Raw genomic sequence first — 13,390 nt, forward strand, 5'->3', positions numbered from 1 at the left:
AGGCCATGGACTTGAGGGGACGCCAACATTGAGTCCGCAGCAGCATGGAGTCCGGAACATTGATATTCTGGGTAATCCTGTTGATGCTGAGGATGTAGCAGTTAGTTAAAAAAAAAAAAAAGAAAAAAAATCCCAGGTGCTCCTGGGTGTCCTCAGTTGGTTAAGTGTCTTCAGCTCAGGTCATGATCTCGTGGTTTCGTGAGTTCGAGCCCCACATTGGGATTTTCTCTCTCCCTCTTTCTCTGCCCCTTCCCCACTTGCGCTGTGGCTGTCTCTCTCTGTCCAAAATAAATAAACTTAAAAAATTAAAAAAAAAAATCCCAAACCACCTAGTTCACGGAAATCACATTCTAGTGGCAATAATCCAAGCCCTCCCCTCTTTGCTTTCCTCTTCTCTGGACTCTGTCCAGTGTCAGCACCTTGACCCCTGCCAGGTGACCACGTAGGTCCTCCCGTCCCTGGTTCCTACAGCATCTCCCTTCCGTGCCTCCAGTGGCTCCCTATCGGCTGCTTGGTCGCCTGTACGCACTCGTCCGGAGGCAGGAAGTGAGCACACCTCCTTTTGCTCTGCTGGGGTCCCCTGTGCCCTGTCCCACAGGGCAGGGGCTCTGGTGCAGGAACTCAACTGCTGCCTGCATCCAGGGGACCAGTTGGTCTAACTCAGGGCAAGGGGGGGGTGCGGTGGCAAGACAGCCGTGGTCAGGCACTGAGCTGTGTCCTCTAATCTAGCTTTTATGGGAAACACAGAAATGTATTTTGGTTTTCCACTCTCTGATTCTTATCTCTGAGTTGTTTCAAACTCAAGAGGGGAAGAGACAGACATTCATTGTTCTTTCTTCCTAACAAAACAAAACAAACCCAAAACATAGGTTTGGGCTGAAGGAGAGGGTTAAGCTGTAACTACCTTAGGGAGAAACAGGATGGGAAACCAGCTTAGTCCGGTTTGGGGGTGCTGGTTCCACACCTGGGGGATAGACTCCACGCAGACCTCCGGCTCCAGAATGATCACGAGCGGGTCTGCGGAAACTGCATTTTTAACAACGACCCAGGTGACTCCAAGTTACATTTGGGAATCAAGGTCAGGGGGGAATCCTTGGAAGCATTGGCACAGGGGGAAGGTGCAGGTGGGCAAGGAAGCCTTGAGGCAGCTGGGGATTGGGAATTTGGGTTAAGCACAGGAGAGTGCAACAAGGGGACAGGAGCTTGGCTGTGGGGCGGAACTGTTATTCTCGGAGCCAAGGGTCTCCCTTGCCTCCTGTTAGAGGGCTGGAGGGGCAGGCTCTCTGGGGAAAGGCAGGTAAGAATGCCATCAAGCAGGTGACATCACTTTGGCTCCAGCCCTGCTGCTCCTGGTTCTGGGGCCGAGAAAGCCCAAAGGCATCAGAGCGGTGCCCTGGCCTGTGGAGGAACACGGGGTTCCCTTGCTGGTGGCCCCAGAACCCCGCCCCGCGCATCTTGTGCCAATCGCTAGGTTCCTTGAGTTTCCTTGCTCTGCCTTTGGAGTTGGGGAGGCGCGCACAAAACCCACGACTTATGGAAAAGCCGAAGGGATTCTGTTCCTTGAGAATCCACGTGCTTTTTGATGAGGATGCACGCTGCCACCAAGGAGTCACGAAACGTCCAAGACATTTGATTTTGACAGAAAATATGACTAGCAATGGGATCAGGGAGCGTCCCCCAATCCTGATTTTCAGCTCCCCCCTTTTCACACTAACATTTAAAACATAGAAGCACCTGGGGGTCTCAGTCGGTTGAATGTATGACTCTTTGCAAAAAAAAAAAAATTATTTATTTTTGGGAGAGCACAAGCAGGGGAGGGGCAGAGAGAGGGAGACAGAGGATTGGACGAGGGCTCTAGGCTGACAGGCTGACGGCAGTGAGCCTGACGCGGGGCTTGAACTCAAGAACTGGGAGATCATGACCTGAGCCGAAGTTGGATGCTCAACCGACCGAGCCTCCCAGGTGCCCCAAATGTCCAACTCTTGACTTTGGCTCAGGTCATGATCCCAGGGTCATGGGATCAAGCCCCATGTTGGGCTCTGCACTAAACATGAATCCTGCTTGGGATTCTCTCTCTCTCTGTGCACTCTCTAAAATAAAAAAAAAAAAAAAAAAAAGCAATGCAAATTTTACATTCACAGCGCTCATCGGGAACAGAAGTGAAGTGCGCAAAAGCAGCAAGTTCTAGTGGGGAGTGATAAAATGCAGCCCCGGGGACTCCCCACGAAGACAGAGAGGGCAGGGGATTCCAGGGCTGCCCCAGGTGTGCTGGGAACAAGGGCAGGGGCATCAGTGTTACATCCAAGCATCACTTCCACTCAGCTTCTTCTGGATTCTCTGCACCTGCTGCCAGCTCTTTGCACCTTGCTGCACCCCCCTGGAATCCGGTGTCCTCCAGGCAGACCCCATGAAGGGGGCACCCCGCCCTGGGTCAGCCTCTCCGGGGTCAGGGGGACTCGTCATTTGGGCCCATTGAATGAATGCCGCCCACCCGCGGTGTGTGGGGACCAGGGGAGGACACATGGACACTCGTCAGTGCCAAAAGGATGTGCCAAGAGTAATCATTCTTACGCTCAGAATAAAGCGTCGTGAAAACCAAGAGATGGAGGCAATCAATCACCCTGCTGGTAGCTCTTGAAATCGAGATTTGAAACCTCACCCTTACCCTGTGGCCACAACGGGGGCTCCAGGATAAGCCTGCAAGGTGTGCAAGCGAGGGCCGGGGAGGCCCGGGATTCATTAGTGCCATGGATGCCTTTCCTCTGGATTCCCGCAAGTTGTGTTCATTAGGCTTCCTAAGGACGAGAGCTGCACAGATGTGTGCAAATCTGTTCCTCATTCTTGATTCCCTGCATCTGTGATCACCAACAAGGCACTGCTGTAAAACAGTGGAACTGAGTGGTTCACGCTCTTGTGGCGACCTCGCCCGAGGAGGCTTCCTCAAGATGCTACCCTGTCAAGTGCTAGTTTTGAAGGTCTCCCTGGGGGACTGATGCCAGGGCCTGATGGGAAAGAGCACAATCTATTTCACTAAAGTTTCACCTTGTTTGGATTACACGTTCTACCGTTCTACTGTGTAGGCCTAGTTAGTTACCCCATCATGTTTGCTAGGTCTGAGCCCATCTGATGTCGGGCTCTCTCTCTGAAAGGGACAGAAGATTTCCTCCCAGAGCATCTGCTGTAACTCAGTTCTGCTGCAAAGATCAGATGAGCCTTCTGGCACTGCCTGGCTCTGGCCTAAGGGTCAGAACTGTGACAGGTGGCCACCGATGGTCGGTCACTGTCCCCCTGTGCCTCTGTAGCCATGGGCCCACCCCCAAAGGCATTATGCGGTGGGCTGTGAAGAGCGGGGGGGGGGGGGGGGTTGTGGTGGTGGTGGTGGTGGTGCCATATTTGTTGCCCACTATTTCCACCCAGCCTCAAATCCACATTCTGAAGCCAAAGACGGGGACTCAGCATCCCAGGCAGAGCGCAGCTGCAGACAGGAGGCAGACGCTGTGCTGAGCCTGCTCATCTGGGCTGCAAACACATCAGATGGCCATGATCCCATGGTTCCCAACTGGGGCTGCGGCCGCCTGCCTGCTCTGATGGGCCGAGCGTGTGGTTCCCGGCCGCTCCCAGGTCACGGGTTAGGACAGACAAAGTGTTTGTTGCATTTATTGTTCTACCACTACAGAAAAAAGCATTTCAAAATGTGTACAAAAGTATCCTCTATCCCTCCAGGGGCACGCCCCTTGTTCACAGCTAAACAGAAATAATTTAACATCACCAGAGAGGCGGATAGCAAATACAACAGCATTTTTTTCTCATTTACAGTCCTGTACACGTATTTTCCAGAATGGTGGACGAAGACCCCAGGCAGCACTGGCTACACACACAACATCATAGAAAAGTGTATTAGAAAGTATTTAAAACAATATTGCATATTAATTTCTGGCTACGTCTGTTCACAGTGAATGCCACCACACCAAGACCACACCAACTGTGGATGTGCTTCCGTTTTCCCAAGACTGAACATCTTAAATAAATCTGAGTTTGGTTCATTTTTTAAGTAAAACACACAGACACACACACACACACACACACACACACACACACACACACACTGAACTGAATATGACAGCTATCGGGATTTTTAGATAGAGCTGACCCTTCATTATTGCTGAAACTTAGGAAGTGCAGGATAGAGTAATACTTTGCTTCCCAACCTATGTAAGTCCATTAGATGTCGCTTTTGTTTTGGCAAGAGCATGACGCTCATCAGGGTTACACAGTGATGAGAACAAACAAGAAAAAAAATCCCCACAAAAACAGAAAGAACCCCCCCTCCCCCCCCAAAAAAGAACAAACTCGAATGCCCGTAACAGTAGCTTTCTTTCTCAATGAAGACTCTAAGATTTCATGTGGTGGATTCTACATTGAAAATGGAACACTCTGGTCTCTGAAGTGACAGGCATATGCCCCTTGGTGACGGATGAAGAAAAGTCACAATTCTTTTTTAGTGACTCTTTGGACAGGGCAGCGTGTGCTCTAAGGCATACGGCACAGAAGGGACCTGGATAAGGAGCAGGCGTCCAGGCTTTCGGTCCACAGAAGCTCAGAGACAGAGGGGCAGTGATTTCTTACCATAACCCACACATCCACCCGCGAGAGCGGCGCTCTTGTCTCTGACGTTTATTTTCAAATGCGGGGGCACGAAGCCTAGGCACACTTCAGAACACAGCGGTTCTCAAGACACACATTCACACCATCCAGCAGCAGAACAGACCACAGAACAGAAAAGGCGTGAGGTCATGCACAATCCTACGTTGCTCGGCTAGAAGAAAAACGTGAACGGCTTTTGGTACAGAATATGAACACCCTCCTAACGTAACTTAGTTACCAGCTGACATTCTATGGGACCGTTACCTCCAACACAATAATCTCAAAGAAAAACGGTGTTAGCATAGAACACCACAAGAAAAGGTGTGTAAATAGATGGTTACATTGGCTAGAAAAGGCAGTGAGCGGAGGGGAAGCGCTTTAGAAAAGAACATTTGTAGCCGCTATTTACAGTTCTGGGTTAAGCTTTGTTTGAAGCCACAGCGAGGGGCAGGGGTGAGAAGTTTTTTTTTTGGGGGGGGGAGTTAACTCCTTTCAACCAACTGGCTCTGTGGGATGATGGAAGGGAACAGGGCGGGTCTGAGTGGCCCCAGCAAACAGGAAATTTGTGTCGCTCTCCCTTTCTTTGTGGCTGCGTATGGAACCGCCCACGCCCCCTATCTGTCTCTACAGCACTTTACCCAGGGCCTTTGCACGCCCCTGCGTCAATGCAATGTTTCTTTCCAGTTTCAAAACACTGTCCCCGTCCTGTAAGCCAAGAAACGTGTGACTCAAGGATGGGTGTGGACTTCATCCTCTCAGCAAAACCCAAACGCGCACAGGAAGGTGGGATAAATTCATTTCTAGAATTTGCGATGAACACAGAGGAACACGGGTCAGGGGATACACGGCAGAGGGGGAAAATTCTTCCAGCGTGTTTCTCTTTGGAAGGCTTCCCCAGACCTTGGACTGGCTTAGAACGAGAGCAGCGGTTCTCGACTAGGGAGGATTTGCTCCCCAGGGGATATGTGGCAACATCTGGAGAGATTTTGGGGTGTCGAACGGGGATGCTACGGGTATCTGTTGGGTAGTGACCAGGAAGGATGCTAAGAACCCACAGGAGAATCCCCCACCACAAAGAACTGCCCAGCCCCAAATGTCAAGAGCACCGTGACTAAGAAACCTCGATTTAGACTAAATGCAGAGGGGCCAATGGACAATTTTTCCTCTGTTTTCTCTTTCCCCGTGTTCACCTTGGCTCACTTTTGGCGAAGACACGTAAAGGTGTGAAACCGTGTGCTCTCATTTGCCTAGGTGACTGGAGTCATTATCCTTAACGACAGGATGAACCTTGAGGGTGACCCCTCTGGGTTGGCATCTGAATCATCAAACACCTCAGTGGGGCTCCCGTCATGCCTGAGGAAGGTTCTCCCTCTGCCACGACCTGCCTCTTTCCCGTCAGATCCCGCTGGCTGGTTATGCGATCGCTCCCGACCGTTCCGCATTCCCAGGGAGAAGGGACGCGGGGCCACACGTCATGTCCATGTGCAGGCACACAGGGACTGCTCTGTCCTCACGGGGGAGTCTCAGGCTATTTCAAAGTTTGGTTTTCCAAGGCGTGGGTCCTGTGAATGAACAACGTCTCCTGGGCCTCGCCTGTCATGTTTCCTTGCTCTGAAAATTAATGACCATCCTGAACCCTGCTTTCGTGGATTTTAAAACCTGAATGATGCAGAATGAGGGCAGGGAAAGAAACTTACCGACAAACAAAACAACGACATAGTTGAAGTGGGGTCTAGGTTGGGCCTCTGAAGGAAAGGCAGGCTTCTGCCTGTCAGGGGAACCAGCCAGGGAGGCAACGGGTGTAGAATTTGGAATCAAGCCTTGGTTTCACGGTAATTTGACACTTTGAGAGGTTCAGAGGAAGTAAGGTCCAAGTTTTGGGATGGATGTTAGAAACATAGTGATAGACTCTGGGCCATGAAAGGCACGGACTGGAGTAGGCAGAGGGCAGCGGTCTCCACACCTGCCTCCAGGAATACAGTGTTCAGACTCTTCTCGCCCGCCAGCCTTGGAAGGCTACCTCGGTTTTGAAATTGAGAACCAGACCAACAGGCTCTCTGGCCCCTCCCTTTGTCCGAGGAGTCCAACTTTCCTCCAACAATTTGCCTTTTGTGCAGGCTGTGACTTACAACATCTCTTAGAAACTGCAGGCCTCCAGCCCTAGACGCACACGGCCAGAAGCTATGACTTGGGTTTCTAGACCCTGCTGCGTTGGGAGGGGGGCACCTGGAGGTCTGCTCCCCGGCTCATTCCTTCCTGGGCTCTGACCTGTTTGTATCAAACTTTCTCTGAAAGTGATGAGTCTTGCGGAGGGGGGCGGGCGGGGGGCTTCCAGGAAGCCACAGCTAGAGGGGACTTCAGCTCGCAGTCTATGGCAAACATCTAGGAAGAGAGCGGTTTGGGGGGGGGGTGCTCCAAACGTAACCCTGCAACTAACCATAAAAAAAAAAAAATCGCCTCGTGTTCCAAAGCAAATCAAAACCCAACTGACTGAAAACTACAAAACAAAACAAGAGAACCACCGAGAAATCAAAAGCACAAGGTTCTGGTCCAGTCCGTGCTGCTGGCGGGAGGGGAGGGCCTGGCCGCCCCCCCCTCCCCCCACTCCCACCCCCGCGTGCTTCCTCTGCGGGCCGGCGGCCGCGCGCGGGGTTTAGCTCATGTGGAAGCGGTGCTCGCCCCGGGTGATGTGGGACGAGAACTCGTAGCGGTCCTGGCTGTGGTAGCCGCACATGTTGCACTCAAAAGGATCACGGAAGCCGTGACAGCCCATGTGGATGGTGTACATGACGTGGTCCAGGAAGAGCACCCTGCAGTGTTCGCACTTGTACACCTTCATGGGCTCCCCGCCCGCGCCGATCACGCGGCAGGCGTCCTGGGAGCCGTCGGAGGCTGCCCGCAGCACGTCGTAGGCTGCGTGCTCCTCCTTGATGGACAGGCCGTTGCGCGCGTGGGGCGTGATGTGGTTGGTCAGGTAGATGAGGCCGCCCCGCTGTTCCTCGGCGTTGCTCTCGGTGTCCGTCGAGTCTTGGCAGCTGTTGTTCGGGGACGCCTCCCTCTCGGAGGACACGGACTTGGCCTTGGAGAGCAGCAGCAGGTTCTCCACGGCGCTGTCCTGGGCCGCGTGGTTGGACCTCGGGGGGCCCTCCGCGTGGGGCTTGTGGAGCTGGTACATGGGGCTGATGCCCGGGACGACCTCCGAGCTGCCCGGGGGCGTCTGCACCAGCGGGCGCAGGGACTCGGCCCCCAGGTAGCTGATGGCGTTGTTGATGGCTTGGTCCATCACGTGGGTCTGCATCATCTCGTTTTCCTTCTCGTAGCTGGCGCCGCCGTCGTAGGGCATGTCCGACAGACACTTGTCCCCTGTGGGAGGCAGGCGACAGTCAGTGAGGCCACGTTACCTCTGCGCACCACGCGGGTGGCTGAGATCTACAGCAAGGGCCCCCCCCCCCCACACACATCTGGGTGTCCTGGTGCTCAGGGGGACGGTGACTCAGACACCTCCCAGATGGACAAGGTGGAGGCCTGTCTGTGGTCACCCAGCTCAGGGCCCTGCTTGGAGTCAGCCCTTAAACGCACCCGACCCACCACACGAACCCATGCATCCAAGTCGGCGCACGTCAACAGAAACAGCAGAAACCGTCCAACTAAATACTAAACCAGCACTTGGGTCTTTTACTATGAACGTCACCATATTCAGTTTAAGATGAAAACTTAAATGACGTATTTTCGATATAGTGTTCTAAGTGACTTGCAATAGCTGGTTAATTTCTCATAAATTTATGTAATTACAATACACGAGTGTATCATTATTCACGAGCGTGTGCGATATGCTTGCTTAAAACAGTGTTATGGGACGGGGTTCTGAATTCATAACTTCAATACTCAGAATAAAATTTGATCAAAAGGTAAGAGTTCTGGTAAGATCTATAGAAAGCTGACTTCTGGCTCGGAGAGGAAATGGACACTCAGAGTCCGGTGTCCACATCCTCCCCAGTCCCGGTTCCACTCGCCTGTCCGTCACTGGCAGGACTAGAGCCCTGTGCCACATGGGTATGTGCGGGGAAGCTGGGCACACAGCAGGGAAGTAAAGGGGAGGGGGTGTGCCATTCGCCTGTTCTTTCCAAAAATTTCCGACCATGAACGATGCTCAAGGAACCTGCCGAGGACTCTGGGTGTGCGAGTGTCCCCTCAAGAAACTTCCAGTCTGAGAGCGAGCTCGCTCCTCAGGGATGGCGAACCCTGAGATGAGCTCGGGCTTCTGAGCAAACATTATCATGAAGAACTAAAACGAACTGCCTTGAAGATGCACCTTCTCGACACACTGGTTATAGGTTCAGTACGAAACCGTGGCATAATGAGCAAAGTCGCTGTCTGCACTCTGTCAGGGCTACTGATTTGCTTCCCGTTTGCGTGCAGATTTATGGATAAATCAAAGCACCGGAGGCATGCCTGAGTTGTTTACATTTTACCCCTCACTCTGTTTCTTTTCTTCCTCCAACACGTTTATGCTGAGCATTGAGTGTCTACTGGACCGGACAGGAGGGGCAGACAGGGGAGCTAGTAAAAAGGGTCCCCGTCCTCAACAGCTAACAGGGGACACAGATATTAAAACACGGCTGCAAAAATGGTGTATCCCAGGCAGAGAAGTTCTAGGAAGCAAATAGAAGGCTTGGGTCCTGAGGGCTTCTGACCTAGAGTTGGCCGGGTGAGCGGGGCTCTTGTTCTACACGGGGGGGCAGCAGCCAGGGGTCCTGGCCAGAGCCTGGGTGTGGGGCAGGGTGGGGGCGGTATCTACCAAGCAGAGGCTTTGTCTAGATGAAAATGAGAAGCCCCTGAAGGGTCTGAAGGAAGGGCCCTTCTCAGTAATGGGCAGGAGTACAGGTTGTGAGGGGCAAAGGTAAGTGAACTCAGAGACTCCCTTAAGAGCCCAGGGAATGGCTACTGATGGCCCGTGAGGGCGGTGGCGGGGGAGGATCCCACACCTCCCACACTGACACCTGACATCAAGGTCTCCTGCTCATTCTTAGCAACAGGACAATAAGCCACTTGGTAGTTCAAAACCTTAACTAATCTTTCTTAAAAACATTTTCCGACCGCGGATGATTGTCCAGGGATATCCCCCATCATGCTGTAGAGTATCTTGGGGTCTCATTTCTTGCTTGCAAAAGAGACTTATCATAAAACAGCCCGCCTGCATTCATTCTAATGTACTGGCGGTCAGGAGAGACACTTGGCCTGATCATGGTGAAGTGTGATCCTCAGATTACAGAAGGAAAATTTGCTGGTGGCCGGTCACACCCTCTGCAGAAACTGAATAGAATGGATGGAATCTCTCCACAAGGTGGGCGGGAGGGAACACGGAAGTGGTGTTTATGCCCATTAAAAGTTAGAAGAAATAACTTGATAGCATTGTTGAATCACGTTTTGAGGTCTTTGTGTTGAGGTGCTAAATATCTTCTTGGTCTAATTTTAGAACAGAATGGATCCATTCTGGCTTATGCGCCCCCATCTGTCCCTCTACCAAACCCTGGTAGGGACAAGATGGGGCATAGACTTTGAGGCCAATTCAGATACATATCGAAGTGCTTATAGCCCCATCAAAAATGGTGCTTTCCCGCCTAATCATCCTGTTTCTGCCCAAAGTTGTGGCTCTTTGGTTTCCCAGGCAACCACTGAAATCCATTGTTTTTAAAACTTGGTCTTAACAACAAATGGATGTAGGAAAAAACCCATATATTTCAGATTACTGTGGCATATTGAAACTATCCACAAAATTTCTCTTCCCTAATACTCCACAAAGTGAGAAAAAGAAAAACCCACGCAGTTCACTTTGGCAATGAGCTAAATAAAAAAACACATTCTAATGAAACACATAGTTTCAAAAAAAATCAAGGAGCAAGGAAAGAAAATTCTGGCGTGAGACATACAGTAAAGGGTGGCTGCTGATCTCACTTCTAAAAACCTCAAGTGTGAGTCAACGAAGTCCTCAGGGTTCTCCCTAATATCCTCTTTTCTGTAGGGAGCCAATTCAAATACACATCCTCTTCCATTTCTGATCCCACAGCAGTGGAAACCTCTGCTGGCAAGAACCAGGTGAGTGTGAGGTTGGCTCTCTCGATAGGAGTGAGGTCTTCTAGGCTGTAGCTGAGGGGAAATGGCCCTAAGCCCCTAGTGTCCTCCTGTGGGGCTGGGAATCATGCTCCAGCCAGGTGCAGTGGTAGCTGGTTTAGGGCATTTGACCAAATCTCAGAATGAGAGAGAGAGAGAGAGCACACAGAAAGTCTTTAAACAAAGACTGCACTTTGCCTCACCTGAATTCCTCCTTCCCCCCTATCCTTGGCATTCTTTCAGGATTTAGAAAAGTCGATAGCTCTCACAGGAAAAAAAAAGCCTCACATAGAGTGGGAAAAATGTCCAAACGTCAATCAAGTTCTATCAGCCAAAGGAGAATAAGCAAGTGACAAGAAATGTCATGATCACCATGAAAATACTTTCTAGCAACTCAAGGGAGGAAAGGAAGTAAAACAGACCAATAAGCCCATCCTAGGAAAAAAGCTCAACCCAAGGAAGAGAGGAAATGTGTCAAAATTACTTTGTGAGATGGACTCCATAAAAAAAAGCGCTGAAAGACAGCATGCTAAAACAACAGAAAAGAGGTGAAAAAAGGTTTCAGATCTCAAGAAACAAAATGAGGTCCATTTATCACAGAATTAATCCATGGATTAGAAGCAGTAACAGAACATAACCTACTAAAAATGGAATGACTGACAGAGGAAAAACACAAGATAATAAGTGTGAAAAAATGTGAAAAAAAAAGACAAAAAATAAACTGAAGGAAATGCTAACAGATATGGAGAACAAATTATCCAACATAAGGACAACTGGTATCCCTGGCTGAGATCGCAACAGATGGAAAAAAAAAAAGATGTCTACAAGGAAGATTATTTCTCAGAAATAGAAAACAGGGGACTCCCCAGATTAAAATGGCAGGAAAGTTTTTATTCAGAATGCAAAATACCAAGACACATCCTAGTCAGGCTATTTACCTTTTAGACTATTTAACTTAAAGAACTCTTCAGGTGTTCAGAAAGAAAATGGAAGTCACCTTTAAGAAATAAATCTCAGGGGCGCCTGGGTGGCGCAGTCGGTTAAGCGTCCGACTTCAGCCAGGTCACGATCTCGCGGTCCGTGAGTTCGAGCCCCGCGTCAGGCTCTGGGCTGATGGCTCGGAGCCTGGAGCCTGTTTCCGATTCTGTGTCTCCCTCTCTCTCTGCCCCTCCCCCGTTCATGCTCTGTCTCTGTCTGTCCCATAAATAAATAAAAACGTTGAAAAAAAAATTAAAAAAAAAAAAAAAAGAAAGAAATCTCAGACTGGCCTTAGACATCTTCACGGCAACATTCAACTAAGCAATGCCATCATGGCACCACACATGGTCAAGACAGAAAGGCAACAGACAGACATCCTCAAACACATGGCAACTATGGAAATGGAGCATCTATAGGACCTCCTTGAAAAAAAAAAAAAGTTGCTTGAAAGTTAAGTCCAATCAGTCAAGTGATTAATCACAATAAATAGACTGAGTTGGGGCTTTGAATCTGTTTAAAGAGAGAGTTAACGAAAAGTAGCTAAACTTCTGTGAGAATTAGGATTATGGGAATAAAATGTGACTATTAGGAAGCAGGACGATGTAAAAATAATATAATTGAACACTGGGGAGTAAAATCGTGTCTTTATTTCCCAAAGCTGTGAGTCAGGAGATACTGCGTAAATGGAAGCAAATGGGTTAAAAACCCGATGAAGCTCATGTTTTTCATGGTGCAGTGTATCTTTTTAATCTTAGATTAAATCCTCTAAAAATATCTTTCTGTGAGAAAATGTTCATTTGAAGATTGGCTATGCCTCCAGTTTTATTGGGTTCTTGTTCACCTCTTAAATTTAAGACATCCATACAAATGCTATTTGCATTTTGAAGTAGCATGTGTGATATGACAGAATCTTTACGGAAGTATTTATTCCACACCTGTCAATACACCTGTTCATCACCCTAGCCCCTCACATACATACATATGGATAAAAAGACTTTTAGAATAATGCTCAGCTACTCTTAATATTGGCAATTTCTGGATGTTGGGTTTTTGGGGTGATTTGAAAACATTCATCTTTGCCTTAAAAGTCTTTATATTAACCATGTGTCACTTTCATAATGCAACATGGTTGTTTTTTACTTCCAGAGAAAAGAAACTATACCAAGATAGTTATAACGGGTAGAGAAAATGTTAATTATTGTTATGCTCCCCTACTTCCTCTCCTGTATTTAAAAAACTTCCCCAATCACCAAACAGATGAAGAACACAGCCTTGCTGTGTAACGTGACCGTCCCCTTTCTGATGGGGCTTCATCAATCCTGTTGGCTTCTATCTGATTATCCCGGGGGATGAGATCTTTGGTGACACAATGGTGAACAATGTTCCTTGCAGAGTAAGTACTTACACTCAGGCCAAAACTCAAGGAAAAACTTTTAACCATAGATCCCGTATCCATGAAGCAAAATTATGGGTCATTCGGAGCAATGTCCCTGTGAAAATCATGGCATCTTACAAGTTTAAGGTGCTTTCTCAAGTTTTGATCTTTTGATCAAAAGATCAAGGGATCTGATCATCCCTTTTGATCTTCAGACTGGCACTGGGAGGGATGCAGGGTAGGAGGCATCACGCCCATTTCACAGATGGGGACACTGAGTCC

The 13,390-nt window shown here is 49.4% G+C and overlaps 1 protein-coding gene across 18 annotated transcripts in view; it reads right to left on the reverse strand.

Annotated features, from left to right (window-relative positions):
- Positions 1-3,641: 3,641 nt before the first annotated feature.
- The window catches only part of IKZF1 (IKAROS family zinc finger 1), a 101,410-nt gene continuing 91,661 nt past the window's right edge, over positions 3,642-13,390 (reverse strand). For all 18 annotated transcript variants that reach the window (XM_086697106.1, XM_086697113.1, XM_086697108.1 and 15 more), the window contains one exon: positions 3,642-8,007. In XM_086697106.1, coding sequence (XP_086553232.1) covers positions 7,298-8,007 — 710 coding nt within the window. In that variant the 3' untranslated portion in view covers positions 3,642-7,297. The remainder of the gene's footprint in view (positions 8,008-13,390) is intronic.

The sequence above is a fragment of the Puma concolor genome, chromosome A2 (assembly GCF_028749965.1).
Source record: "Puma concolor isolate L17-30 chromosome A2, mPumCon1.1.hap2, whole genome shotgun sequence".
Lineage (NCBI taxonomy): Eukaryota > Metazoa > Chordata > Mammalia > Carnivora > Felidae > Puma > Puma concolor.